The 26,989-nt window shown below is 39.6% G+C and overlaps 1 protein-coding gene across 7 annotated transcripts in view; it reads right to left on the reverse strand.

The window, feature by feature from the left end:
- Positions 1 to 26,989, reverse strand: part of GRIP1 (glutamate receptor interacting protein 1) — a 180,299-nt gene that overhangs the window by 84,629 nt on the left and 68,681 nt on the right. For 2 of the 7 annotated variants that reach the window (XM_017515844.2, XM_017515845.2), the window contains exons 8-12: positions 25,623 to 25,778; positions 24,823 to 24,978; positions 16,090 to 16,276; positions 15,357 to 15,502; positions 2,873 to 2,953 (exon numbers count right to left, since the gene is read on the reverse strand). In XM_017515844.2, coding sequence (XP_017371333.1) covers positions 2,873 to 2,953; positions 15,357 to 15,502; positions 16,090 to 16,276; positions 24,823 to 24,978; positions 25,623 to 25,778 — 726 coding nt within the window. The remainder of the gene's footprint in view (positions 1 to 2,872; positions 2,954 to 15,356; positions 15,503 to 16,089; positions 16,277 to 24,822; positions 24,979 to 25,622; positions 25,779 to 26,989) is intronic. The other 5 variants (XM_037733989.1, XM_037733988.1, XM_017515846.2 and 2 more) reach the window with 3 other exon arrangements.

Genomic DNA, 26,989 nt, shown 5'->3' on the forward strand with positions numbered 1-26,989 from the left:
TCCTGTCTCAAAAAATAAAACATAAATAAATAATATTTCAAAAGGCTCTGTGTGTAAAGTAAATAATGATGAAGATTATCATTACTAATGTTTGTTAGGGTTCACAACGTGTCCAAGGCATTTTACATACAGTAATTGATTTAATCTCAACAACTCTATAAGGAAGGTAATATATACACCATTTTCTAGATAAAGAAACTTGGCACAAAGAGGTTGAGGGAATTGGGGCATGAAACAGTCTAGGCTCTGAGTCCTTGCTCTTAATTATTTTCCAAGTCAATCCTTCTTCAGTCCATGCATCAGCCTTTGCACAAACATTTATATTCATTCATCATCTCCCCTGGAGGCTAATTTCTTGGAGTGCATAGGGCTTAGTAAAAAATTGTTTGCAGGTAAAGTTTCTTATTCATTCACTCAGCAAACACAGGTATTAAATAACTATCTTGTATGTGCCAGGAACTGTGCTAGGCCTCAGGATTTTACTAACTCATAACAATGAAAATGGATTCTGGCCTTTTAAAAAATTTTTCTAAAAAGCAAAGTCGGCCTTCTCATCTGGTAAAATAAGAGTATTTTCCGTGAGGGGACAAAACCAAAGCATGGTGGTAATGATTAGTTGTGTAAATGGAGCTGCAGCTCTAGAAGAACTGACAAGCATGTTTGACAAGTTCATGTATCATTTCTCCATCTGAGAACAGCACAACACTTTCAGCTTCCATGAATTTGTTTGCTTGTGGCTGGCTAAAATTCAAGCCATCTTTATGGCAGTTTTCAGATTTTTGCCATTACTCCTATTAAAACCCATTTTAGAAGTAAAACACTCATGTAAAACAAAACATCATCATAAAGCATAATATTAAATGATTCTTCATGTGAATAAAACAAATATTTTGTAGTTTGTGTATAAGACTATATCTCAAATTAGCATATAAATGTCTACTTTTTAAAATAAGAAATATACCACAGGATATTTTTAGATGGATACTTTCTGGGCTAAATTACATTTTTGATTTATACCAATTTGTAATTAAGAATACATCTATCATATAAAACAAATTGAAAGGCAATTTTCCTACTTAAAATTTAAGAGTAAAATAACTGTATGGCAGTGGTGATAGAAGCTTCTGAGGAACAGATGACTTCAGAATACCAACCAGCAGGATGCATCTAGAAGGACAGGGCGTATATTCTTAAAACTTAGCATTGGGGTTACAGCATGGTGGACACTTAGGATGCATTTGTTGAGGGAAGGCAGAAGAATGAAAGAATGGAAGTTGGGGCAGGGTCTCTGTGTACAGAAGCAGGTTATATACTGCACAACTCCAAGACGCACCACTTCCACAGCTAGTTCTGACACAATAAATGAATGGATTGGAATAAATAAAATTAAATAGAATAGCCTTAAAGTTGCATGAGGGTTTGCATGCAGAAGCCATTTTGAGCCCTAAATATGTTTGGAATAGTAAATCCTGATATGCTTTCTTAATTTTAGTAGCTGTAGCTGTTGACACTATAGTGACATACCATCTTTGATGCACAGTGAACAAACTGAGAGGCTAAGCAACCTAATTTAAAAAATAAATGACTTTAGGAACACTTAGGATAGTGCTGAAGTCTCTAAAATCCCATTCCATCTTTCAACTTTTCTCTCAGTAGGTCACATTAGGGTTTGGGAGAATCTAGGCTCTCTCTCATACATATAGCTTCTTGCTCTTAACATTTATTCTGAATTGCAGTACCATTCTTTTTAGTGTTATAGTAGACACGTGTGGCTTATTGGTTATAAATAAAAATTCATTTTTCAGTATTAAATTTATATTATCCATGTTGAACCAGAGAGCAGCATTTCACACTGCCCAATTGAGAACTTTTATTTATTTTTTGCCTGAGTCATGGACAGAATTGCTATCTGACAGAGTGTAGTGAGGCACTTTTATGTGGCCTCATCACTCTTTCTTGAAAAAACCGGCTCTTGGTCACAGTTACTACCTCTATGTCTCCTTTGGTCTTTAAGCCTTTATTATTTGCTTCATTTTCTTGGGACATTTATGGATGCATTTAGACTATGGATATTAAAAGCCTCAAAAAACCCTCAATTTCTATTCTAGAAAAGTCCATTGGAGCTAACATTTTAAAAGTTGTTTTAAAAAAAGCAGTTATAAAACTAGAGCCTGAGGAAAGGAGAAAATTAAGTTCATTTATATGGTCCACTTTTCCTTTCCGTTCAGTTTTCCAGGTACTGTGTACCATGGAGGAATTCAAGGATTTACTTAAGAGATATTGTGTTAGTCTTGTGAAAAGGATTGTAGATGCATAGTGGACAGATAGGAAGACAGTCTTAAAAGTAAGTAAATGTAACTTTTGTTAAATAGATTATTGTAAAAACAATTCACAATACATTGTGAATTAATACACAATAAACTAATAATATATACAATATACTAATAATTCACAATATTAAACGTAGAGAATTTATGTGCATCTATCTCTCATCTAATTATTCATCTGGGGTGTGAGATACATGTTTATTGAGTACTGACTCATCACTTGCGAGGCACTGTACTAGGCAGATAAATATGTAATTTTATTCAACAATTAAAACAATCCTATATTTTCTAGCTATCCTTAGATAGCTAAGGATAGCTAGAAAATATTTTACATATGAAGAAATATAAGATTGGAGAGAGTGTGACTAACTTGTCCCACTCACACAGCCAGTTTGTGCTGGAGGTGTGACTAACTCCACATTTCTGTATCATGACATAAAAACTTGGCAAAGACATGTAAAACCTTTGTCACACCTGCAAAACAGTCAACAATACAGTTTTCTAATGTCTTTAAAAATTATTTGAAAGAAATAACTTCTACTTACAACTTATGGTTATTCCAAGTTCCACATTGTGTTTCTTAGGGAGCTTTACATGAAATGTTCCACTACTTGGGATGACAGACTCTGTAATTTCAAAACAAAAAAGAGTGCGTTAATAGAACCTGAGGACTGGAACACCCATCAATAAAAATGCATTGGGAATACTTGCATCATAATCATCTATAGCTAAAACAGTAGGAACTGAAATAAGATGAATGCCTTTAAAATCCTGGTAAATTAAGCTCCTAGTGATCAATACATGTCCCATCCATAGGCAACTGTGTGTAATTCGCAGCAACGGTTGAGTTCAGTATTTCTCAAATGTGATGCACACATCATCTACATCAAATTTACCTGAATACACGTTACAAATAATGATTCCTGAATCATTTCAATCTATGAATCAGAATCTCTAAGGTGATTCTTAGGCATAGTAAAGTTTAAGAACCTTAGGTCCTATTTTATTCTTTCCACACCTAGCCGTATTTTCCAAGAGTGTACTATTCAGTAATTCTTCTCCCCGACCACACCCCCATTTATTGTTTGAAGGTACCTGGGAAAATAGATTTCAGGAGAGATGTCAGTTTGGTGTGATGGTTGTTGATTGGGCAGTGAGAGTGGGTGGAGAGGTGCCTTAATTTGTAATGTAAATAGTGGAAAGTACAATTTAAGAGGTAGAATCAGGAGTGACATTCAAAATATTTCACAGCCAGAACAGTACTGCTTATCAATCAATCACAGTAAAACAACCAGACTAGATGCTGACCACAGAGCTGGAACACAGGGACCCAGGAGATCCCATCTACATTAAATGATCCTTTAGTTTCTGTATAATGGGGAACTTTTAGAAATCCCAGAGAGGATGGGGTCACTGGAAGAGTGTGAAAGTGGGTTCAGATACTGGCCAGGCAGTAAAGAAGTAAGCTAATATTGAAGCAACAGAGAGAGAATCTGTGTGCACTGGCTGAATCTCAACCCAGGACAGAGCTAAACTAACTTTACCCAGATCTAATTAATGTCCCAGAAAGGAAGAAATCACTACAGACTCTTAAATATACTCTTCTTAAAATTCCTTTAACAGTCAGAAAGACCTTCAATTAAAGATAAGGTTAAAATGGAAATATCCATTGAAGAGATAGCATCTATTCATACTAAATTGCTGATGACCATAATCCCTTTTGAAGGTTTTAGAAAGAAGTGGGGAGAGGTTTCAGGAACAATGGAAACAGCTTAAAGACAGGCATGTGGGATGGGTGAGCTAGCCACAGGCCTGCTTGATCAGCTTGACTCAAGGCAGATGCCCATCCGGCACATAACCACAGTAGAACCATTAGACCCTCAGACCATTAGTTTAATTTACTAATCACGTATTTAACACATGTGAGTCTGTGCAAACTGGAGGTGATGGTTAGGATTAGACTCATGGAATCGAAGAGAGGACTCTCTTCTTTGTTCAGCCTTGAATTGCTCTTCTTGACCTCTTGTCCTTTCCCAGGAGAAATTCAGGCATTAAACGTTTCATCAGACCAGATGAGTTTTCAACTCAGAAGTTTCGCCATACAGCGTTAAACTGGAGCACACAATAGAAATTTGATTTTCCTGGGCCCGCCACTTCTAGAAAGCCACCTATAGAAAGGATCCCCAAACTGGATCTCAGCCTCAATGCTGCTCCTGGGTCTTCCTTCTCTGGCCTCCCTCCTTTGCTCTGGTTTTTATTTACTTCAGAGGGGAGTGAGGGAATCAGCTGCCATTTCCACTTCCTCCCTCAACCAAGTGAGTGTCATGGACTGAGTTAATACCTTTGGGCCCGGCACAGTGGCTCAAGCCTGTAATCCTAGCACTATGGGAGGCCGAGGTGGGCAAATCACGAGGTCAGGAGTTTAAAACTAGCCTGGCCAACATAGTGAAACCTTGTCTCTACTAAAAATACAAAAATTAGCCAGGTGTGGTGGTGTGCACCTGTAGTCCTACCTACTTGGAAGGCTGAAGCAGGAGAATCGCTTGAACCCAGGAGATGGAGGTTGTGGTCAGCCGAGATTGCGCCACTGTACTCCAGCCTGGGCAACAGAGCAAGACTGTCTCAAAAAAACAAAAATCTACCTTTGACTTTGGGGTTGTCTTCAGCTAACACTCCTGTGTGCCAGGAAGTGAATCCACATATATTTATTTATTCACTAAGAATTTGTACCCTTTAAATTTCTCAGCAGGACTTGAGATAGAGAAAATTATTTCCCATAGTAGATTTCCAAAAGACTGGCTAATTTGAAAAGAGAAATGAAGTAGGTAAAAAACCACTTAGGTGTGCTTTACTTCCTGACTTCAGGAGCTGCAAATGTCAGAAATGTTTACTTACAAAATATTTTTCCAATTCATGCCTATCCTGAGTCCTCCCCATACCACACTCTAACAACAAAAGGCTAATTGCCACCTTCCTTCCACCCTCAAAGTGACAGTTTAAGAATTTGGAATTAGCATGCAGACTGGGGACAGAGAGGGCCTTTGGAAGTGGCCAGGTTTTGCCCATATGCACCAGCAGCGAGTCAGCAGAGAGAGGAAAGAAAGAAGCAAGCGTATATGAGGGGAGAGCCTGCGCCTGGCCTTGACAGCCACTGAAGTCAGGTTCTAGCCACTCCTGGCTGTGAAACACAGGTTGCGCTTCCAGTGAATGCCTCTTCTCTGATTGAACTAGGTGGAGTGCATTTTTCTTGCTGGCAACTCAAAGATCCCTAATGAACACATTGATTCAGTCGAGGAAGTGGGATGAAAGCAGGCAGAAAGCTTCCACACGAGTGTTTACAGCCATAGCAGAAATAAATGATTACTTGGATAAAGCACACAAATGGCCCCTAAGGAAATGCACATGAAGCATCACTATTTGTAGAACTCATTTCACAAACGAGTGACCATTTACTATTTTATTTCTTTTTTGTGGGGGGGAGGCGGGCAGGGTCTCATTCTGTCACCCTCCTGCCTCAGCCTCCCAAGTAGCTAGAACTACAAGCACCCACCACCGTGCCCAGCTAATTTTTGTATTTTTTATAGAGACAAGGTTTCTGCCATGTTGCCCAGACTGGTCTCAAACTCCTGGGCTCAAGTGATCTATCCACCTCAGCCTCCTAAAAGGCTGTGATTACAGGTGGAGCCATTGTGCCTGTCCTAGCCATTTAATATTTCCTGTTTTAAGAAAAAGTTCTCTGTGAAAGAGAAAGGGAGCATACTATATATTTGTATATGTGTATCTGTAGATGCTTATAACATCTTGCCCATGATGCTATGCTGGCATAAGTGAGGTCTTTGAAACACGAGGGCCAGAAAATGCTATTCTAGAATAGTTACTACAGCAATATTTTGCTTTTATAAATTTTTAATCCAGGGAAACTTGACCAAGATTAACATTGTTAATGACACTGCAGGAGATATTATCACTTCCCGGAAAACAGTAATGAATCACTTCTGACTACATGAGATTTGAAATATTCATAATGATGAACAAATATCAACTAATAAATCTCTTTGCTCAAGCTGTGGCTTCATTTTAATCTTTAAATGCCAACATGATTTATATTTGTTATTTTTTCTTTATATAATTATTTGGCTGTTAAAGCAAAGACGTATTTAATTTGGGGTTTCTTAAAGAAACGCTAGTAAAGAGGAAAAGATCCAATATTTGGAAAAGCAGCAGATTTAGAGGAAGTACATAGAATCTAAGAACAAATGATGTTTATTTTGTTAGACTTGCATGTAATTATTTTGTACTTCCCTGATTTTGCTTTATCTCTGTTAATACTATAATTAAAAACACATTTGGGTAAACAAAGGTCTCCTGCTTTCCAAGTGGTCTGCTTTTCTGCCTGAAGCATTCATTGTTGGCACAGTAAGATAACCACCACATCATAATTCATCAATGTGAACACTCTTTGTGAGGAATGTGAATGTTTAACTCCCACCAATGTGGCGGGGGTGGGGGGCGGGGTTCCATAATGATGGCAAACATCATTTGATAGGATTTTCACTGAGACTTCTTTCCAGAACAAAGATGTATTTTTTACCAACAAAATAACTTCAGAGTTAAAGTAGAAACTTCAGGTATTTTTCATATTAGTAGGAGATCAGTGTTTAAAAGATAGTCTCGAACAAGGTAAAATGTAAATTGTGCATATGTTATGATTACAGCTTTATAAAATTATATGTATGGTAAAGGATTTTGGTAAGAAATACAAAAATTTAAACTTATTTATTAGCATGATGGGTTATGAACACTTTTAACTTAAAATAATTCCATGAAAGTTACTATGATGTTTGTGCAGTGCAGTGCAGTGTGGTACCTATAATTAAAGAGCCAGATTTGGGGCCAGGGCACAGTGGCTCACACCTGTAATCCTAGCACTTTGGGAGGCCAAGGCGGGGCAGACTGTCTGAGCTCAGGAGTTTGAGACCAGCCTGGCCAACATGGTAAAACCCTGTCTCTACTAAAAATACAAAAATACTTAGCTGGGCTTTGTAGCACACACCTAGTAATCCCAGCTACTCGGGAGACTGAGGCACGAAAATTGCTTGAACCCAGGAGATGGAGGTTGCAGTGAACTAAGATCGTGCCACTGCACTCCAGCCTGGGCAACAGAGCGAGACCCTGTCTCCAAAAGAAAAAAAGAAAAAGGGGAGAGAGATTTGGGCAAAAATGAGTCAAGCTTTTTAGCCACTGCATGTCTCTCAAAATATTTATGAAATAGAGATAATTTGTCTCTGAAGTCCAAGGGTTTGGGAATTAATATCTGGTGGTAAAATATTTCTGAGGCAGAATTTTGGAAATGGATGGCTTACATCCAGAAAATTAGGAGTGGACTCAAAGTACTGAGCAGTCTTGAAACAGCTCACATCCAGATATTCCCCACTAATGTCCCAAGTTCTTGACTGGCTAGAAAGAATTTTTCTGAATCCAATAGTTTCCAATGGATACTAGTAGGTTAGTAACGACTAACTAGAGTATTTTATTAAGGACTATGATGCTGTATCTGGGCTCAGCAGGAGAATACTGGTGTCACCTAGTGATGTCTATCATGAGCTAGGGAGGAAGGAATGACAAGATGAGAACATAGCTTTTCTTGCCCTGTTCTATATTATTTCCATCTCTTTGAAGTGGGTTACTTTCTGGAACAATGAAGGGCAAGGGGAGATGAACTTACACTTCCTTTTCCTGCCCCTTATCAAGTAAGCTGGGTCCTGAACAAAGTGGGTTTAATAGACACAGTTCCCATTTTTTAGGAGCTTAAATCTAAGATACTAAACTATTCAATCAACAAATATTAAAATATACATATATAGTTACAAGTAAATACTTAGATACTGTTTATGAAGAAGACCAAATTGTGCTGGTAATGTCAAACTGAAATGTAGTGAGTGGGTGCTCCTGGAATGTTCTACAGTGCACACAGTGTTCAACAAACCACCTTCCTGCAACAAAGAATGTCAGTAGGGCAGAGGTTCAGAACACTCGCTCCAATTGCTTCATGCTGGTAACATCTCTTTGAAGAGGCAATGCAATATGATATGGGAAACGGAGACTCCAAGTCAACAGACTTAGGTCTACTACTCAACCTGCTGTATGACCTTGGGTTTCCTCAATTGAGCCTCAGTTTCCCCATTTATAATAAATAAAGATATTGGATTATAAGAGGCATTTCACCACTAATATTGTTATTGTACTTAACAATAATTAACCACTAATGTTGTGTTATTGTAGTTATTGTACATTCTGGGTGTGCTGGACGGCCTTCTTTGAAAACCGTATCTTCACTATCATGCGACCCATCCTTGAAAAATCCTACCTGATTCTTGCTCGGTCACAGCTGACTAGAGGGTAGGATACTAAACCTAAGCTGGGCCAGTTAGATTCCTTCTCTTGAGAATGATAAATTAGAACTGGCTGGGCACTTCAGCAAAGATGGGACAATTGCATACAATAAAAAGTCAGAGAAAACTTGTCTACAGGGACAAATGGAGCAGATATGCAGCACTGAAAGACCAGGAACCCCAGAGAAACAGTGAGGATGATCTCAGCTCCTGATGCAATCTGAAGTTCTGATCCCAGATCCTCAGGAGAGCCTACTGCTCTCCATCCATTTATTCACCGAGTATTTTTTTTTTTTTAAGATGGTGTCTTGCTCTGTCCCTCAGGCTGGAGTACAGTGGTATGGTCTTGACTCACTGCAACCTCAGCCTCCTGGGTTCAAGCGATTCTCCTGCCTCAGCCTCCCCAATAGTTAGGATTACAGGCATGCACCACTACACCAGGACAATTTTTGTATTTTTAGTAGAGACGGGATTTTACCATGCTGGCCGGGCTGGTCTGGAACTCCTGACCTCAATGATCTGCCCACCTTGGTCTCCCAAAGTGCTGGGATTACAGGCATGAGCCACCGCACCCAGCCTCATTCAGCGAGTATTGACTGAATGAAAGCTTCTTGTATTCCAAGCACTACATTGGGTGCTAGGTAAACATTCATAAACAAAACCCACAAAGTTCCTGATTTCATAGGTTTTTCCACTGGAGAGGAGAGAAAATAAATAAAAATAAATACACAGTGTAATCTCAGAGTGTGAGAAGGGCTAAGCAGAACCATAAATCTGGGAAAGAGAATAGAAAGTGATAGTTCATCGGAGAAGGCTTCTCTGAGCAAGTGACATTTGAGCAAAGACCTGAATGAAGTGAGCCAAACCACCCAGACATGACAGAAGGCAGCTACAGTGAAGCTCCTTCTGTGGAATTGTGCTTGGCATGTGCAATGCAGCTAGTTCACACTCCCCTCCTAATTCTAAGTCCTGCCATCTTTCTGTGAGATTTCCCTGCATGGCTGGTCCTTCCATTACACTGTCTTCCCAGTTCTCAGATCTCTCCTGGTTGAGGATTTTTACCTCCACTCTACTTCAGCAAATCACTACCCTAAGTCTTGCCTGACCTTCTCTGAAATTCTAAACTCTTAGACAGCACTTTGGCCTCAACCTCCTAGATATCAGCTCTCTCATTCCTTTCTTTCACTATTCCTGTTTCTTCTTGAAGATCTCTAGTTCCTTAAGTCTTCCCTTTTCTCTCAGTCTATCAGGCTGATCTATTATTAATTCCCATCTCTCTCACTTAGATTCTTTCAAACACAGCAGTGCATCGTAGTGGTGGGAGTGTGACCTTTGAAGCCAGACTGCCTGGGTTAAAATCCCAGCCTACCATCAATTATGTGTGCCTCAATTTTATGAGGACATAATCATAGTAACCTCTGCCATTGCTGTTATAAGAATTAAACAATTTGATGCACACATCACGTTTAGAAAGCGACAGACCACAGAGCAAGCATTTGATAAATATTACCATAATAATTATGATGTTACTATCATAATTATTCATCTGCTCTCCCAGAAACATTTTGAACCTCCCTGACTAGTTCTTCTGTTGAACCTTCTCTGGAAACCTCAATCTCTGGCTCAATCTTATCATTTATTTTCTCTGTTCTTATTACTTGGCAGCTGAGGTCTTCTGAAAAAAAAAACAAAACAAAACATACTCCACTGTGTAGGTTGATGCTGCTATAAACTTCAAGCTTCCACTCTGCTTGAACATCCTTTTGCAGGCTTCTCGTTGGTTTCCTCACTAATTCCTCCCATTTGCTATTCTAAATCTACATTCTTTTCAACCCTCCAAGCTGCTGATCTTCTCACCCTTGCTTGACAGTTCTTACATGAACCACCTAAAAGCCAGCTAAAAACATACTTATATTCTCACGTCCTTTTCTTTTCTTTTTAAAAATTATTTTAATTTTTGTAGGTGCATATTAGGCATGTATATTTATGGGTTACATGAGATACTTTGATATAGGCATGCAATGCACAATAACCACATCAGGGAAAATGGGGTATCCATCCCCTCCAGTGCCCATACTTTCGGTTTCAAACAATCCAATTATACTCTTCTGGCTATTTTTAAACGTATGATTAAATTATTATTATTCACTTATTTATTTGTTTGCTTATTTGAGATGCAGTCTTGCTCTGTTGCCCAGGGTGGAGTGCAGTGGCATGATCTTGGCTCACTGCAATCTGCACCTCCCGGATTCAAGTGATTCTCCTGCCTCAGCCTCCCGAGTAGCTGGGATTACAGGCACATGCCGCCATGACAGGCTAATTTTTTGTATTTTAGTAGAGAGGGGTTTCAGTGTGTTGCCCAGGCTGGTCTAGAACTCCTGAGCTCAGGTGATCCACCTGCCCTGGCCTCCCAAAGTGCTAGGATTAAAGGCATGAGCTACCGGGCCCGGCCAATTAAATTTTTTTTTACTACAGTCACCCTGTTGTGCTAGCAAACGCCAGGTCTTATTCAGTCTTCCCAAATTTTTTTGGACTCATTAACCATCCCCACTCCCACAATCATTACTACTCTTCCCAGCATCTGGTAACCATCCTTCTACTCTCTATCTCCAGAAGTTCAGTTAAGTTTTAGCTCCCACAGTTAAGTGAGAACATGTGAGGTTTGTCTCTCTGTGTCTTACATCCTTTTCTACAAACTCATAGGAAGAGGTCTTCTACCTTCTGTCTTGGACTTCTCTTTCACATTCCTTTGTGGATCTAATTCCATCAATTATGTCTTCTCTCCCTCATTCATGTCAGGCCCCAAACATGCTCAATCTCTCCAATCTTAACAAAACAAAGCCACAAAATAAAATAACACCCTTCTGAACTTTCAGTCTCCCACTAACTGTTGTCTCTTCTTCTTTCTCTACAGCTAAATTTCTTGACCTCACCAAATGTCCCCTAGGGCAAAATTGACTCTGGTTGAGAACTACTGAATAAAGGATGTAAGAATATAAAATAGAGCAACAGGTATTTAAGTAAATTCAGCAGAAGTTCTCAAAAGAGGAGCCTACAGTGGTCTCCAGTCTCTTTTATCCAGTCAGTGCATTTTTCCTGCCATACTCTTTTCCAAAATCCATTTCCTAAAGCAGACAGCAAGCACAGCGTCTCTGTACATGCCACTCTCCATTCATTCCTCAGCTCACTGCAATTTGACTTCTGCCCCGACTTCCCAGATCTATTCATACTATGGCAATGTCTTTCTTCCTAATGGCCAAATCCAAAGGACATTTCCTACCTCATGTAACTTGAATTCTCCATAGTACCTTTAAGCTACTGATCATGACTTTTGCCTTGAAATTCTTTCTTTGGCTTCCAAAATGCCACCTTCTTTTGGTTCTCTTCCATTTTTCAAGGTGTACCTTCATCGCCTTTGCTCACATTTTTCGCCTGTAAGTCTCAGTATTCCTCAGGCAGAGTCTCCTCCTCGGACCCTTTCTTACTGCCACTCTTTCCTTAGTGGTCTCCTTTTTTTCCAGTGACTTTAACAATCACTGCCATGTTGGTCACTCCTTGCTCTTGCTATCCAGCCCAGACCCTCAATCCTAGGCTCCAGAAGGTACTGCCTGCACTACTGTCTCCTGAGCTTTCTTTCTGCATTCCAGTGGCAACACAAATTTGGCGAGTCTATTCTTACCATTTAGCAGCTCATTGCCACCTATTTAGCTTTGAGTTCTTTGACGATATGAATCTTTTCTATTTTCTCTTTCAATGATATGAACATAGCACAGTGTTTAGCACCTAGTAACTGGTGCTCAGTAACTGTCATTTGAATTAAGGAACAGACATGCTTGTCTTTTTTCTCTAGTACTGGCAGAGGATTTGCCAACTCATCTCTAAAAACAGAATCATTTTTCCTATTTCCATATTTCCCCTCTTCCAGTCTTCTCAGCTAAAGACATCCCTGTCTACCCAACTGCTCCCCCTCATACCTCAGGAGCCATCCATGCTCTTCCTTCTCCCTCATCTTCCATATCCAACCCATAAGCAAGTGCTGTCAGCTCTGCTTCAAGCCATGTCCTAAATTCCACTATTTGTCACCACTTCCAGCACTACCACGGTGTCAAGCCACCACCATGCCTTACCTGTCCAACTGCCACAGTCTCCTAACTGGCTTTTCTGCTTCTATTTCCCCTTCCATGTCAGAACGCTCTTTCTAAAACATTCCTCAGATTAGCTCCTCTGCATAAAATGCTCCATGGCTTCATTATACTCAGAAGGTGATCTAAATTCCTTACCAGGCACTGCATTACTCAGCCCTAACCCCTCCAGCTGCATCACCAAATCCAAACCCAACTCCCTTATACTGTTCCGAGAGCAGCCCTTTTTGTTGTTTCTCCAGCAAACTAACTGCTCTGGCTAACATCTTTACACTGTCTACGCCCTGTCCCTACAATGCCCTCTTCTGAGAGCCTTACAAAGTTACTCTTCTCAGCCTTCACATCACTGCCCAAGTGTCACTTCCTTAGAAAATGGGCCTACAAAACTAGCTCCCTTAAAGTAATTCTCTAACCCTCTAACCTGCTGTATTTTCCTTAGAGCACAGATTCTTTAAATTTTAATTAATTAATTTTTTTGAGACAGGCTCTCACTCTGTCATGCAGGCTGGAGTTTAGTGGTACAACCACTGCACACTGCAGCCTTGACCTCCAGGGGTCAAGTGATCCTCTCAACTCAGCCTCTTGAGTAGCTGGGACTACAGACGTACACCACCATGCCAGGCTAATTTTAAAAACTTTTTTTTTTTTTTTCAGAGATGGGGTCTTTCTATATTTCCCAGGCTGGTTTTGACCTTCTGGGCTCAAGTGATCCTCCCACCTCAGACTCCAAAGTGCTGCGATTATAGGTGTAAGCCACCACACTGGGCAATATTTGTTAATTTTTAAATTAACTTTCTGTATGCTGCTATAATATAAGCTTCATATAATATAAGCTTTTTACAAAATATAAGTTTTTTTTTTTTCCTTTCCTGCCTACTATGACATCTACTTTGTGATTATGTAGGGGCATAACTGGCCCATGGTAAACAGTAAATATTTGTTGGAATAATGTGATCCCTGTGTCTGTAAGTATATTTTTACTGATTGGTAAGGGTTATTGGGTCTGTGGTCTAGTCTTTCATTGTGTGAAGACAATTTTCTTAAATGGGAACTAGCACCAATCTCTAAAACTTGCACCTGATTAGGACCCTGCCTATAACCAAACTTTAGTTTGGCTCCCTGGAGTCCTCTTCTTAACTAGGTCATGTCTTTGGCCTGGGAGCCTAATTTTTTTTTTTTTTTTTTTTTTAGACGGAGTTTCGCTTTTGTTGCCCAGGCTGGAGTGCAATGGCGCGATCTCGGCTCACCGCAACCTCCGCCTCCTGGGTTCAGGCAATTCTCCTGCCTCAGGCACCTGAGTAGCTGGGATTACAGGCATGCACCACCATGCCCAGCTGTTTTTTTGTATTTTTAGTAGAGATGGAGTTTCACTATGTTTACCAGGATGGTCTCGATCTCTTGACCTCGTGATCCACCCGCCTCGGCCTCCCAAAGTGCTGGGATTACAGGCATGAGCCACTGCGCCCGGCCATGGGAGCCCAATTTTAGCAAGAATCCTGCTGAGTCAGTTTAGGGAGAATTCCCTTGGTCCCCCCACCTTTGATATTTAATCAAGTTCCTTTTAGTAATTTTTCATTCAATGACTCCATTCTTTGTCCACTGGCTATAAATTCCCAACTGCCCTGGCTATATTTGTAGTTGGGTTCAACCTCTCCCTCCTACTGCAATATTCTATATTTTTTTATTTTTTTGAGATGGAGTTTTGCTCTTGTTGCTCAGGCTGGAGTGCAGTGGTGCCATCTTGGCTCACTGCAACCTCCACTTCCCAGGTTCAAGCAATTCTCCTGCCTCAGCCTCCCAATAGCTGAGATTATAGGCACCTGCCACCATGCCTGGCTAATTTTTATATTTTTAGTAGAGACAGAGTTTCATCACGTTGGCCAGGCTGGTCTTGAACTCCTGGCCTCAGGTGATCCACCTGCCCTGGCCTCCCAAAGTGCTGGGATTACAGGTGTGACCACCCCGCCTGGCCTACTGCAATATTCTTGACCGCCTACTGTAGTAGTCTCCAGTAAAGTCTTCTTTTCGTTTTTAACAAGTATCTGTGGCCATTTCTCTTTAGCATTAAAAACTAAATATTTGCCAACTGGGCTTGCTTAAATACACTTAGGGAATTTTCATGACTCTCAAAAGAAGTTTCATGTGTTCTTTGCAGTGTGCAGGGTCAAAGAGAGGCTTTACTTGTCTCTGTGGCTGAAGAATATGGTTTCTGTAATATACAGAAGAAAGAAAGAACAAAGGCCACATGATTTATTTTTATGGCCTCTATAGTTGTGGCTACTACTTATTCAATTTGTCACATTTATTTTCAGTTGTTCCTGTGGTGACATTTTAAGGAATAATCCAAAACAATGCTCAATTCAAAATGACACCCCAAACCTCCTAAAGTATGTTCAGCATATAAAACAATAGTTTCCTCTCTGCCACATAACCAATATAATTCACATGCAGTCCACTCCTGACTCTGCCACTGACTTGAGATGATATGATTATACCTGCAACATCAAACTCGATTTCCAGCGTGACCTTGCTCGTGATTGAAGAGTCTCGGAGGAGCTGATTGGCTTCTTCAAAGGTGCTGTCTTCTGTTGGAATTCCATTGATGGCCATCACTCTGTCTCCAATCTGTAGCACCCCACATCTAATTTAGAACCACATGTGAGAGGTTGTAGATAGAGTAAATAATTATCAAGTTGAGCTTGCCAAATCTACCTTGCTTGATCCTTGCAAAACAGCAGAATAATTTGGTCTTGCTTATTTAATGCTGTGGACATTGCATAGGTCAACTTCAACATCTTACACTGTTGCATTTCATGGTTATAATTGTAAGCAGGGGAATCCTAATGTATCCCAGGGAGATAATTAATAATTCATAACCATGGTATTGTTAGAATCTGATCCAAACCAATATTTAGTAATGATGAATGTACATTCCCCCATGGCAGAGAAATTATTGAACTTTAGGATATATTTTTTAATGGGGTTTTCTCCTTTTTAATTAATATAGCTTCAAGTCCCTTGATGGACAAAATCTGCTAGGTAAAGGCACCCATGCTTATTATCCTTTTCAAACCTGATCAAGAACATAAAACTTTACTATCAGAAGAGAGTTCATCATATCTTGCATTTTCTGCATTGAGCAATGATTCATAATTTACTAGCCATTCAAAGATAGCGGGTACCAGAAATGCAGAGCAGAAAATGATGCTGTGAAAGAAAGTGTCTCACCTCTCTGCTGGGCTGTCAGCTTCAATATAGGAAATCAGAGGTGGAGAAGAGAGCGTTTCTGTGGCAAAGACGCTGCCCTGCAGTTGGATCCCAAATCCTGTGACAGGATCTGCTGTCAGCACAACCTCTGTGGTTTCTGTATGAACAACCTGCCCAGCCAATCCCACTGTGCTAGAGGCTAAGGACACTAGAGAAACAGAAAATAACGACTTTAGGTTGGAGCAAGCACCAGGAATACCAGCGTTTGCAAAATAGACCTTGTCCCTGCACAAAAACTCATTGGCAACAGTTGGAGGTTAAATTATGGCCTTCTGGTTTAGCAAGAGTTGAAAAAGATAAATGAATCTCTCAATACTCATCACATTTCAGTCATAACATCAGTGTATCCCTGCACCCTGGCTCCCCACTCCTCAAACCAGGGATCATTGTGGGGACTTTAAGAGGGTGGCTTTGGGGTTAGGGTACGTGGGTTCTAGTCCTGGCTCTATCACTGAGCACCAGCGGGGGAACCTTGTGGTAAGCCATTTTGTCTCTTCGTGTGTCTATATCCTATCTAAGAAAAAGGGAGTTGGGCTAGCTGGTCTCATGTTTTCTCCACTTTAGCCATTTACATCTGGGCTTTGTGACTTTTAAATAATCCTACCTTTAGCTTTGAAGAAATAATTAATCTAAATCTGGTGAGGCTATGCCAGTCCTCAACTTTAATCCAGTGTTGGGTTGGCACAATGACATTTAAACTCTGTATATCATTCCTCCTGTCCCCACCCTGCCCCCGCTGAGTTTGGTCTCTAGTCAAGCGCAGGTGGAAAGCCATTGCCTTTGCTGGCTTCATTTTCCCCACTCTCCACCTGGACCCCTGGCGACCATTTTAATAATGCATCTTCTAGGCTCAAAGATTCTTAAACCTCATGAGATTTTTTCTATACTCTGTATTCTTTGGTAATGCCCAGTCAACCCCACTGCTGTTACTAAGTGGCTGAAGGGTGCTAGGAAAAGTCACTACGAATTGACAATACTATTAGACCCTTAAATTATTTGTTGTGTGATATTTTGGAACCTTATTTCATTCCACAAAGGATCTGTCTCAAATGTTTCTACCCTAAATAAGGGTCAAACGTTACTCTTCATTTCCTGTAAGACTGAAAAGATCCAACCCTTTGACCAGAGTTCCTTAAACAGCATTCTGTTTAACCTCAGTTCCTCTGTATCACTATCGGTTCCCTCTTCTTTTTTCCCCCCACTATAGGAGAATATATTCTTCCTCCCATTTCAAGGCTAATTCCCCTTTTTGGTGTTTTTAAAACTATCCCCTTCCACCCCCCATGCTTTTGTGCCATGATAAAACTTCTCTTTTGCTGCTTTTTTCAAACTTTCCTACTCATTCCCCCAGCTTTCAGAACACTGTGTACAGATACGTACAGACTCTGAAGCTGCTTAAAACTTGCCTTCTGCCTTCACCCTTTACTGAAACTACTCTCACCAATGACTTCCTGACTGCTAAAATCAATGGCTTCATCTGCTCTACCTACCCCACAGTGACTGGATATTGGACCATCCCTTGCTTTCTAAAATCGTTCACTTGCTGAAGCTTTGTTCTGAGCATCTTACTTTTTCAGCCCCAGCCAATTGCTTTGCCTCCCTCCGCATTCCAGTGCACAGTTGTGTCCTACGTCTTTTCTACTCTCATTCTTTCACTCATTCATTCCCAGCATGGCTATATGTCTTCTGCATGTATCTTCTCAACTCTTTCTTTTTAGTTTCTGTCAAGCTCCAGTGATGGATTTCCCTCCTTGATGGGTATCCCATTCACACACTGTCATTGACTCCTCAATGTTTTCAAAATTGAGTGAATCCTCTTCCCTCTCTCATTGCCACTATTATTTCTGTGACCAGGACCATGATGTTTATTGTCCTCTAGGCTTGAAATCTCAAAGTAGCCTTAACTCACAACTCCCCATTATCTCAAATTCTATCAATTGCTAAATCCTTTCAGGATGACCACTGAAATATATCTTGCAAAAATCCTCTTTTCCCTTCTTAATCTCAGTACCTAAATTCTGGCTTTCATTATTTTTTATTTGAATTATTCTAATGTGCTTTTTTCTGGGTTACATGCACAATATTCCCTACATATTATTTCCTCCTGTCAGATAAACTTTCCGATGTGAGGAGGCCCCAACGTATCTATCCTGCATGTATCTTCTCAACTCTTTCTCTTTAGTTTCTGTCAAGCTCCAGTGATGGATTTCCCTACTCAATGGATATCCCCATCCATAAACTGTCTCATTGGCTCTTCAAACTCAATGTTTTCAAAACCGAGCGAATCTTCTTCCCTTTCTCATTGCCACTACTACAGAGTAAGTCCTCATCATCATGTACCAGAGTACATTACTGAACAGACTTCCAACTAGTGACCCTGCCTCTTGTTTTATACTAACAGCCTCCAACTGCTGCCAGAGTACCCTTTCTAACATGCAAAGGTAACCCTGCCTCCGTTTTGAATTTTCTATTGCTCCCTATTTCCTACAGAACAAACTTCTCAATCCTAGCAGAGCATATAGGACCTTTCATCCATTCCTTTCTCCTGCCCACCCACTCTCCTGATCCTCTGTAACCCCTTCATGTGCCATGTCCCCCAGCACTCGATGCAATTTTGTGTCTTTGTATCTACTGTGCCCTCTGCCACTCAGCTGTTGCTCTGGGTCCCTTTCTCTGCTTTATCCAAGCAGAATTAGGTACTTATTTTTCTACATTTCCACATTTCTAATACATGGTTTGGTTTCAGCATTTATCAGATCTCTATTTGCCTGTCTCTCTCCACTTGACCATGAGTTCTTGAAAGGTTGGAACCAGCTCTTTTAATCTCTGAAATTTTAGGGCCTGGAATATTCAATAAATGCTGAATAAATGAGGAATGAATCAAGTTTTGTGATGTCATGCACATATTCCTTTTTGGAATCAACAGTTCACATAGATGCTCCTGAGTTACCGTAAAGAACTAAAAGTCATTCTTCAGGACCCAGATAATTGCAGCTGATGGGGCAAGGAAGGGTGAAGTAGTTCATTTGTCTAGGAAGAGTAAGAAAAAAAAAATTGACTTTTCCTTAAGAAGCCCCATCCTCATTCTGTCTCAGCTGGATTAAGACTAACATGGCCTGCAGTGCGGGGTGAAGGTAGCCTCCAATCCTACGCTTGTTACAATTGCCAGGTCTGACACATGGACTGTCACGTATTAATTCAGATCACACGTTCTAGTGTGATTTTGCTGATGTAGAGTGTTCTGTGATTACTCTCTAGATCAAAATTCTTGCTATCAGCGGCACCAAACCACTGGCAGATTCCGTTTCCTGTCAGTAAGGATCTGGAGAGTGTGTTGCATTCCAGTTATATTACTCGTAGCAGACGGGAATATTATGTTACAGCATCACCTATTTGGCAGGTAACTTCCACTTATCTTCTAGCTGAAGCTTTTTGGATTTAATCAGGAAACTTTCTCTGACTCTTTTATAGGTTCACATTAATATTTTTTTCCATTTGAGATTACAATTTGATGTAGAATGTTGGACTACTTCACTGGAGTTAAAAGCTGTTTTTGAAACTTTAAGTCAGCTGTTTACCATCTTCACTAAAAAAGGGCCAAGAAAAATTAGGTCAGTTTAATAAAAAGTAACAGGTGAGATTAGATTAGATATAGTGAAGCCTTCTCAAAGGAAAGAGTTGCTATGTTTTTTGAAACAGAGAAGGTAGTTGAATAATTTTATTTTCCAGAAGGCTTTGAAAATAAAAATAAGTACTAATTTGAGTATTATTAAATTCATAAGCTCTCTCTGGAGGCAAGTTGAGATGACAAAAATTATTGGAGAATCGAATTTAGAATTTAAAATAAATTTATGCATTATGTATTGGTTTTATAATTATATAAAGTTATAATTTATATTATACATAAAGCATTATAGTAAATAATTCATGATTTTATAATTAACTCTGAAAGTCCTCTGACATATTAGAATCTTCTGACAAAGAGCAAAATTTTATTTGAAATTGCATGTATTGATTAGTTACACATATGAAAGTTTTGAAAATTATTACCAGATATGAAAAAGATATATTGTAGATTTAAAATGAGTAACCAAAAGAAAGAAAAAAACCAACATTAGCTTGGAGGAGAAAAAGATGAGCTTGATTATCCTGCTTCATTAATGTGGTCAACCAGCAACAGAAAATGAAGACGGGTATTTCCCTATGATTTGAAAGTGTGGATGGTGAATTCTCTCCCCGGTAGCAGATGCTTCCGCAAGGTATTCTATTGTCATCAGGCTGCAAGCCACCGAATTTGGCTTAGACTTGTCTACAAGGTGAAGATAAAAATGCTAACTTGCTGAAACACTATGTTTGAATCCTGCTAACTGGTGTGTGCTGAGGTTGTGTTCAGGATTTGTGCCTGCTCTGTCCTGTTCCCATTCTCACATAGAGGGGCTCTGTTGACAACTCTTCAGGTTTGCAGGGAATGACTGTATTTTTGTCAATTCCTGCCTCCCCTAGTGTAAGAAAGGGCAGGGGGAGCCAAAAACAGCTCCAAAAGTTTAAAAATTTACCAAATGTGTATTTAATTCAGAAGGCTGCAAGATTTCCTATCAGCTATGAGAAGCATTTAAAAAGTACAGAGCTAAGGACCCCCAAAATTTATTACTACAATCTGTTTTATGTTTTCTTTTTCTCTTTTCTCCTTTTTTTTTTCTTTTTTGAGATAGGATTTCACTCTGTTGCCCAGGCTGGAGTGTAGTGGCATAGTCTTGGCACACTGCAATCTCCATCGCTCAAGCAATCCTCCCACCTCAGCCCTCCAGGTAGCTGGGACTATAGGTGTGTGCCACCACAACAGGCTAATTTTTGTAAGTTTTTCTTTTTTTTGTAGATATGGGGTTTTGCCATGTTGTCTAGACTGGTCTCAAACTCCTGGGCTCAAGTGATCCACCTGCCTGAGCCTCCCATAAGAATAATATGTTTTTATTATTGATCCTGTAATCTGGGACTTCCGTCTCACTAAAGTGTTCCACATTATAGTGTTCGACCTGCCAAAGACCCAACACATGGCGTATCATGTGATCCAGTTCAGGAGAGCGGTAGAGGTGGCCAACAGCTCCTTTGTCCAAATGGGGGTGTAAGGACAGTTCTTAGGGTGTCCCCTTCCAGGGCTCCCTGAATGGTCACTTATAAAAGCTTACCAGTAGCTGCCTTTATCTTCCATTCTTTGCTCCTAGGTCGATGGAAGGGACCAGAAAAGTTGTTAGGTTTTCTCATTTTCTTTTCTTCAGCTCTTTTCAATGGCACCCTCCCTAGTAGTAGTCACTGCTGATGACAAAAGCAGCAAAGACCATTCTGGAGATGTATTCTAACTTCTACTCTTTGCTGCAATTCAGGCAAACTGGGGAGAGAGTCTCTACACTGGCCTGGAGTACAGTGGTGGGGAACAGAAAGCAGGGCAAACTAGCTAGACCCGTTGCTCAGCCACACTGCTGTTACAGGGAGATGTTAGGGTTCTGAGAGGAGACTTGGCCTCTCTGGCAGAAAAAGAGGCAGCCCAGGCAGCCAGGAAAAGGGCAGTAAGATTCTGGCAGAAGAGATGAAAGGGCTCCCTCTATGACATGGCTCAGCAATGCCTCCAGGGCTTTGTGACACTCCTCAAAGCCTAACTGTGCTGTATTATTTTCCCTATGAAACAAACATGGCGCCTTCCTGTTTCAATGCTGGTAACATGTTGCTACATACAGACTTCTTGTATTTCTCCTTTGATCAATAATACAGAATGTTTTAATTTTCATGTGAGAAGATTTCATTCTTTTCTGGGCATGTCCTTCCTTGGCATTGGAAACGCATATGAGCCTTTTCTGTTTTGCAAGCTCTGGCCTCAAGTCACCACCAATACGGCAAAGACTTTTTATTGTATTTGTGATTTTCGCCATGATTTGCCATCTATACAAATGGCCTGGTTGCTATAGAAACGTAAGTAGTACAAAGGGGGTAACAAATGGTGGCACAGAATAAAGACATAAATAAAGTGGTGGAAATAAACCATGGTATAGTAAGAGTGGCAATAAAACTTTTATTATCAGTTATTTGGGAAGACCTTTACATTTAATGTGACCATACCAAACCACTGCAATGAAATAAAGGAAAAAAAAATCCTCATTAAAAAAAACCCTTTGCAATGATATCATTTTTTTCAGGTCTTTTTTAAGTGGAAATAAAAGTTCATATCATTTTGGAATTTATTGTTTGAATAAAATACAAAATGTATGATCTCCTGAGACACATTTATAAACATTCTGGTATGTATATTGTGAGTGGTGCTCTAGTGGCTAACGTCTACAGCAAACACAAACAACTAGAAATGAATTGAACCAGGTTTCTGTTTATATTTCTACCATGTTGAAGAATAATGTCCTGATTCAAGAGAGAATTTATGAGTGGGTTATGCACATCAGCGACTGTCGCCTCGCCTTAGCTTCCTTTCCTACTACAAAATTTAAGATGTGTAAATATCAACCTGAAATAGTCAAACATATTATCATTCATTTGTATTCACTAATGTCCCTAATCAACATAGCAAGTCTTAACTAACACAAACAAATGTTAGCCTTTGAAGCAGAAGTAGGAACACTAATGAATTCATTTTAATTGCTCTTCCCTGCTGAGGGCTGTTGGCCTGTTTCTGTGGGAGTACTACACACAAAGCCATTATCTGTTAAAAAAAATTCATATACAAATACCCACCACAAACCCTGAAGGCATTATATGGAAGACTCAAGACCTACCTATTATGCCAAAATGTACCCCTTGTGAAAAAGGCCAAACTTTGAGAACAATGTCAAGAGATTTTTTCATGTGACCATTCAGATTTAGGCACATGACAGTTAACACAAACTATTCAAAATAGCTAAGAATTGTGCTTACCGTAAGTTTACCATGTATTGTTCGAAAACACATATACACATGCAATCTCATGTAATCTTCTCAATTACCCAATGAAGTAATTCTCCCTATTTTCAGTCTACGCATACGTCATGCAATCTTCACAATTACCCAATGAAGTAATTTTCCCTATTTTCAGTTTCAGAGTTTACGGAACTTCCTCAGGGCCCTACAGCTAGAAGGCAATGATGCTAGGATGGAACCCAGGCAGGCTGGTTCCAGAGTCTAGGCTCACAATGAGTTCACTATATTGCCTTCAATCGGTTTCTTCCGAGACTAAATAATTTAGTGTCAGCTAAAAATATACGGGACTCTGGTAACACTTTGTTCTCATTTTTACTAAACTCAATCTTCCATTTTCCTAATTTCAAATTTACCATCATTTTCATATAACAAAGATGAAAAATCTCCTTATATTTAAAACTATATGCAAGTCTAAATCATGTACAAATCACATTGGTGGCCCTGTCTTTTGCAATGGAGTTCACTGTCAGGAAACCTTCAGGTTACTGTATTATGAAGAAACTATTTCCCAGTGTGGCTGATGGCTGGTCTTGGGCACTTAGGGTGACCCTGGTGAGACTGGAGAGAGATTCTCTTGGGGAGATGAATCTCTGGCAAACAAGCTGAAAAGCCAGTAAGTCCATACCCATCATGAAGTATCTGCTTTGGTTTTATTTAGGCAACTTAAGGATGTTCCTTATTTTTATTCCCATGGTAAGCACGGGAAGAGATCCTATCTTCTTTAAATTTCTTTGTAGGAATCATAATCATGGCCATCAAAAGGGATACAGGTCAAGAAACACACTCTCTAGACTATGATTAGGTCTGGCTAGAAAGGTCAATGTTCCTTCTTCCACAGTTATGTGATTATGATGAGGGAGAATGGTCTTCCCCAACCCAAAACATAAACGTAGGAGTGGATTTGTATTTCTTTCTTTTTAAGGCATTCAATTGCCCCTTTTTCCTCTCTATTCAGACAACCATCTATCCCAAAACAAGTAGCCAACTACATCTTTCTAGTCTTGCTTAGTCTATATCGTGTTTGGCCATCCAGATCATTTTTACAAGAATCATGGTTGAAATTCCTAGACTTTAGGATGCTTGTAATTCTGAGCATCCTTACAATCTTTCTCAGGCTAGAGCAGACAATAAGAAATATATGTTATATCGGTGATTACCCGTGGGGTAGGTTTCTGGAAAAGGTACTGGAGTTGGGCAATGAGATGTAGTTTAAAAAGAATGTTCATATTTTTCATTGCTTTTTGGAGGGAGGGTCACAAAATATAATTTAGCATGAAATTTATAATAGCATTAAATGAATACATGAGAATCTCATATTTATCAAAAGAGGAGCATCATTTTCACGAAATTTCTTTAGAGTGAACAAGAAACTAAGAACAAAGGTTTCATATCCAAAGCAACCCAGGATATAATAAGAGGAGTCTTAAGGGAAAAATCATATCTTTGGGTATATTATGACATCAAAAGAGCAAGAAAAATCTCAAATCTCAAATAAAAAGTTGTAGGCAAAGATAGTATGAATGAATTCAGTCTGAAGTTATATTGGGGTGCAGTCATTGTCACACAGATACTGGGCATGATGTCAATGGTCTTTGGCACAGAGCTGTTAGCTGCTCAGCATCTACCTGATCACTTAGGCAAATGTAAAACACTCTTCCCACAATTTCAGTATTTCCAAGACTCCAATGCCCACAGGTTTTTTCCAGGCCAAATGCCATTGGCTGTCGTTTCACTTACGTGAGCTTTTGAAGTCTTTCTTTTTCAGTCTCCTCCTCATCATGGTTCCACGTGGGCTGGTGGAGTAGAGGCTTCGAGGTAGAGTCCCCATATTCAGGGAACTCAGGCTGTATGCACTCATGGAGGTAGGAGAGAAGGATGAAGACACCAAAGCTGCTGTAAGAAAGTGAAGACGTTGCACAGAGCGCTCTCAGGTGGGGCCTGAGCCCGCCACACTTGCCAATCAGTAACGGTCCAGAAAGATACACATGATGCATAGCAATGGCTAGGAAGGACCCCAGCCAGCCAGAGGGCAGGCCTCAGAAGAATAAGACAATGCTTTACAAAAGCCTACAAATGCTGAGGGGGCAGAAGGATCTTTATAAGTGCATAGGAACACAAAAAGACTTTATGAGAATTGCTTTGAATAAACAACAACAAAAAAAAACCAAAAAACCAACTTTGTCCACAAACAACTCAATGCATCAAGATACATAATCTCATTTTCATAGATATTTTCTGACATGAATTTCATAAGTGATTCCAAATACACAAAGAAGACCTGAGAAAACTGTCTCTGTAAAATATTCCGAATTGTTACTTCCTGGGCCACATATAAACCATTCTGAACATTTACATCCTTTCCTAACAACAAATGCTTTCTGATGGAAAAGAAAAAGACCCAGGAAATGTCAGAAATGATAAATTACTACTATAAGAAACAGAAAAACAACACCCATGAAGCCAAAGATGAGAAAGGGAAGGCATGAGAAAAATATAATTGAAATAAAAGACCAGGAGGAGAAAGCGTGGAACATTACGAGGGCTGTTTGGAGGAGGTGCTTTCGGGAATGTCAGGGCTGGTACTCTGCAATGGTCAGGGTGGTAGGTGTTATAGTGATGGTTGGTGTGAAGACTGCTGTGGTTGCTGGCCCATGAATCCCAGGTCAGTTGCCTGTCGCTCCTCTGAATTTTCACTGCCCATATGAAGTGATGATGAGAAATAAGAAAAACAAACAAACAAACAAACAAAGAACCAAAAAAGAAGAAAAATAACTGAATTGCCCAAATTAAAAGTATAACAAAAAAGAAAGCTGCTTGCAAATAAAAAAAACAAATCTACTTGGCTTTGCCCTTTTCTCAGTGGTCAGCAAAATAGATGATTAACATTAAGGATGGAAACTTTTCATCTTCCCAGGAATAATGCATGTCTTTCCTCAGCTCATTTTTTTCTCCTTTTAAAATGACTATTGAATCAATTTCTAATCTCCCCTAGTGCTTTGCAGCAGAGATTAAAAACATTTTTTTAACTTAAAAGTCAGCCCCACAAAGATCTATGGCACACAATTAGTAATTAAAGATTTGCAAATCTTGGCCAGTTAGTAGCACTTGTTTTGAGAAAAAGAAAAGAAGGAGCAATAAATCACATTGGTGCATGATTCAAGTGGTTTACTAGTCACACATCAGAATTTACTGCTCTGACATTTTAATTACACTGGGATCTATCACTTGGACTTGATTTTCCACAACAATAAACCACTCTAATCATCTATCAGTTATCAGTATCTTATTTGTATCCCAACTAATAAGGAAAAGATAAAAGTCTCTATATTTTATTTTTCTGAAAAAGCATATTAGAAATAACTAATTCTTAAAATATTTCATATGTTCTTATATTTCCTTAAGATGCCATAAAATTTTAATAAAGTTTACTTCAAACTTTATTAAAATTTCAAATTGGCATCCCTTTTATGTTTTAGAAAATCTTTATCATCCTTCCAATCTTGTTTCAATATTAAGATTTGATATTCTACCCAGTGTTCTGAAATATGAACAATATCTTCGTTACTATGTCTGATACGAAGTTTTTCATTTAATAATCTTAAATAACTCAAAATAACATATGAACTTATTTTATTTTTCTAGAGATGGGGTCTTGCTCTGTCACCCACACTGGAGTGCAGTGGTGTGATCACAGCTCACTGTAATCTTGAACTCCTGGGTTCAGGCAATCCTCCCACCTCAGCCTCCTGAGTAGCTGGAACCACAGGCCCATGCCACCACGCCCAGCTAATTTTTTATTATTTTATTTGTATAGAGATGGGAGTCTGCCTATGTTACCCAGGCTGGTCTCAAGTGATCCTCCCACCTCAGCCCTGAGTTGCTGGGATTACAGGCATGAACCACC

Source organism: Cebus imitator, unplaced genomic scaffold (assembly GCF_001604975.1).
Source record: "Cebus imitator isolate Cc_AM_T3 unplaced genomic scaffold, Cebus_imitator-1.0 Scaffold562, whole genome shotgun sequence".
Taxonomy (NCBI): Eukaryota; Metazoa; Chordata; class Mammalia; order Primates; family Cebidae; genus Cebus; species Cebus imitator.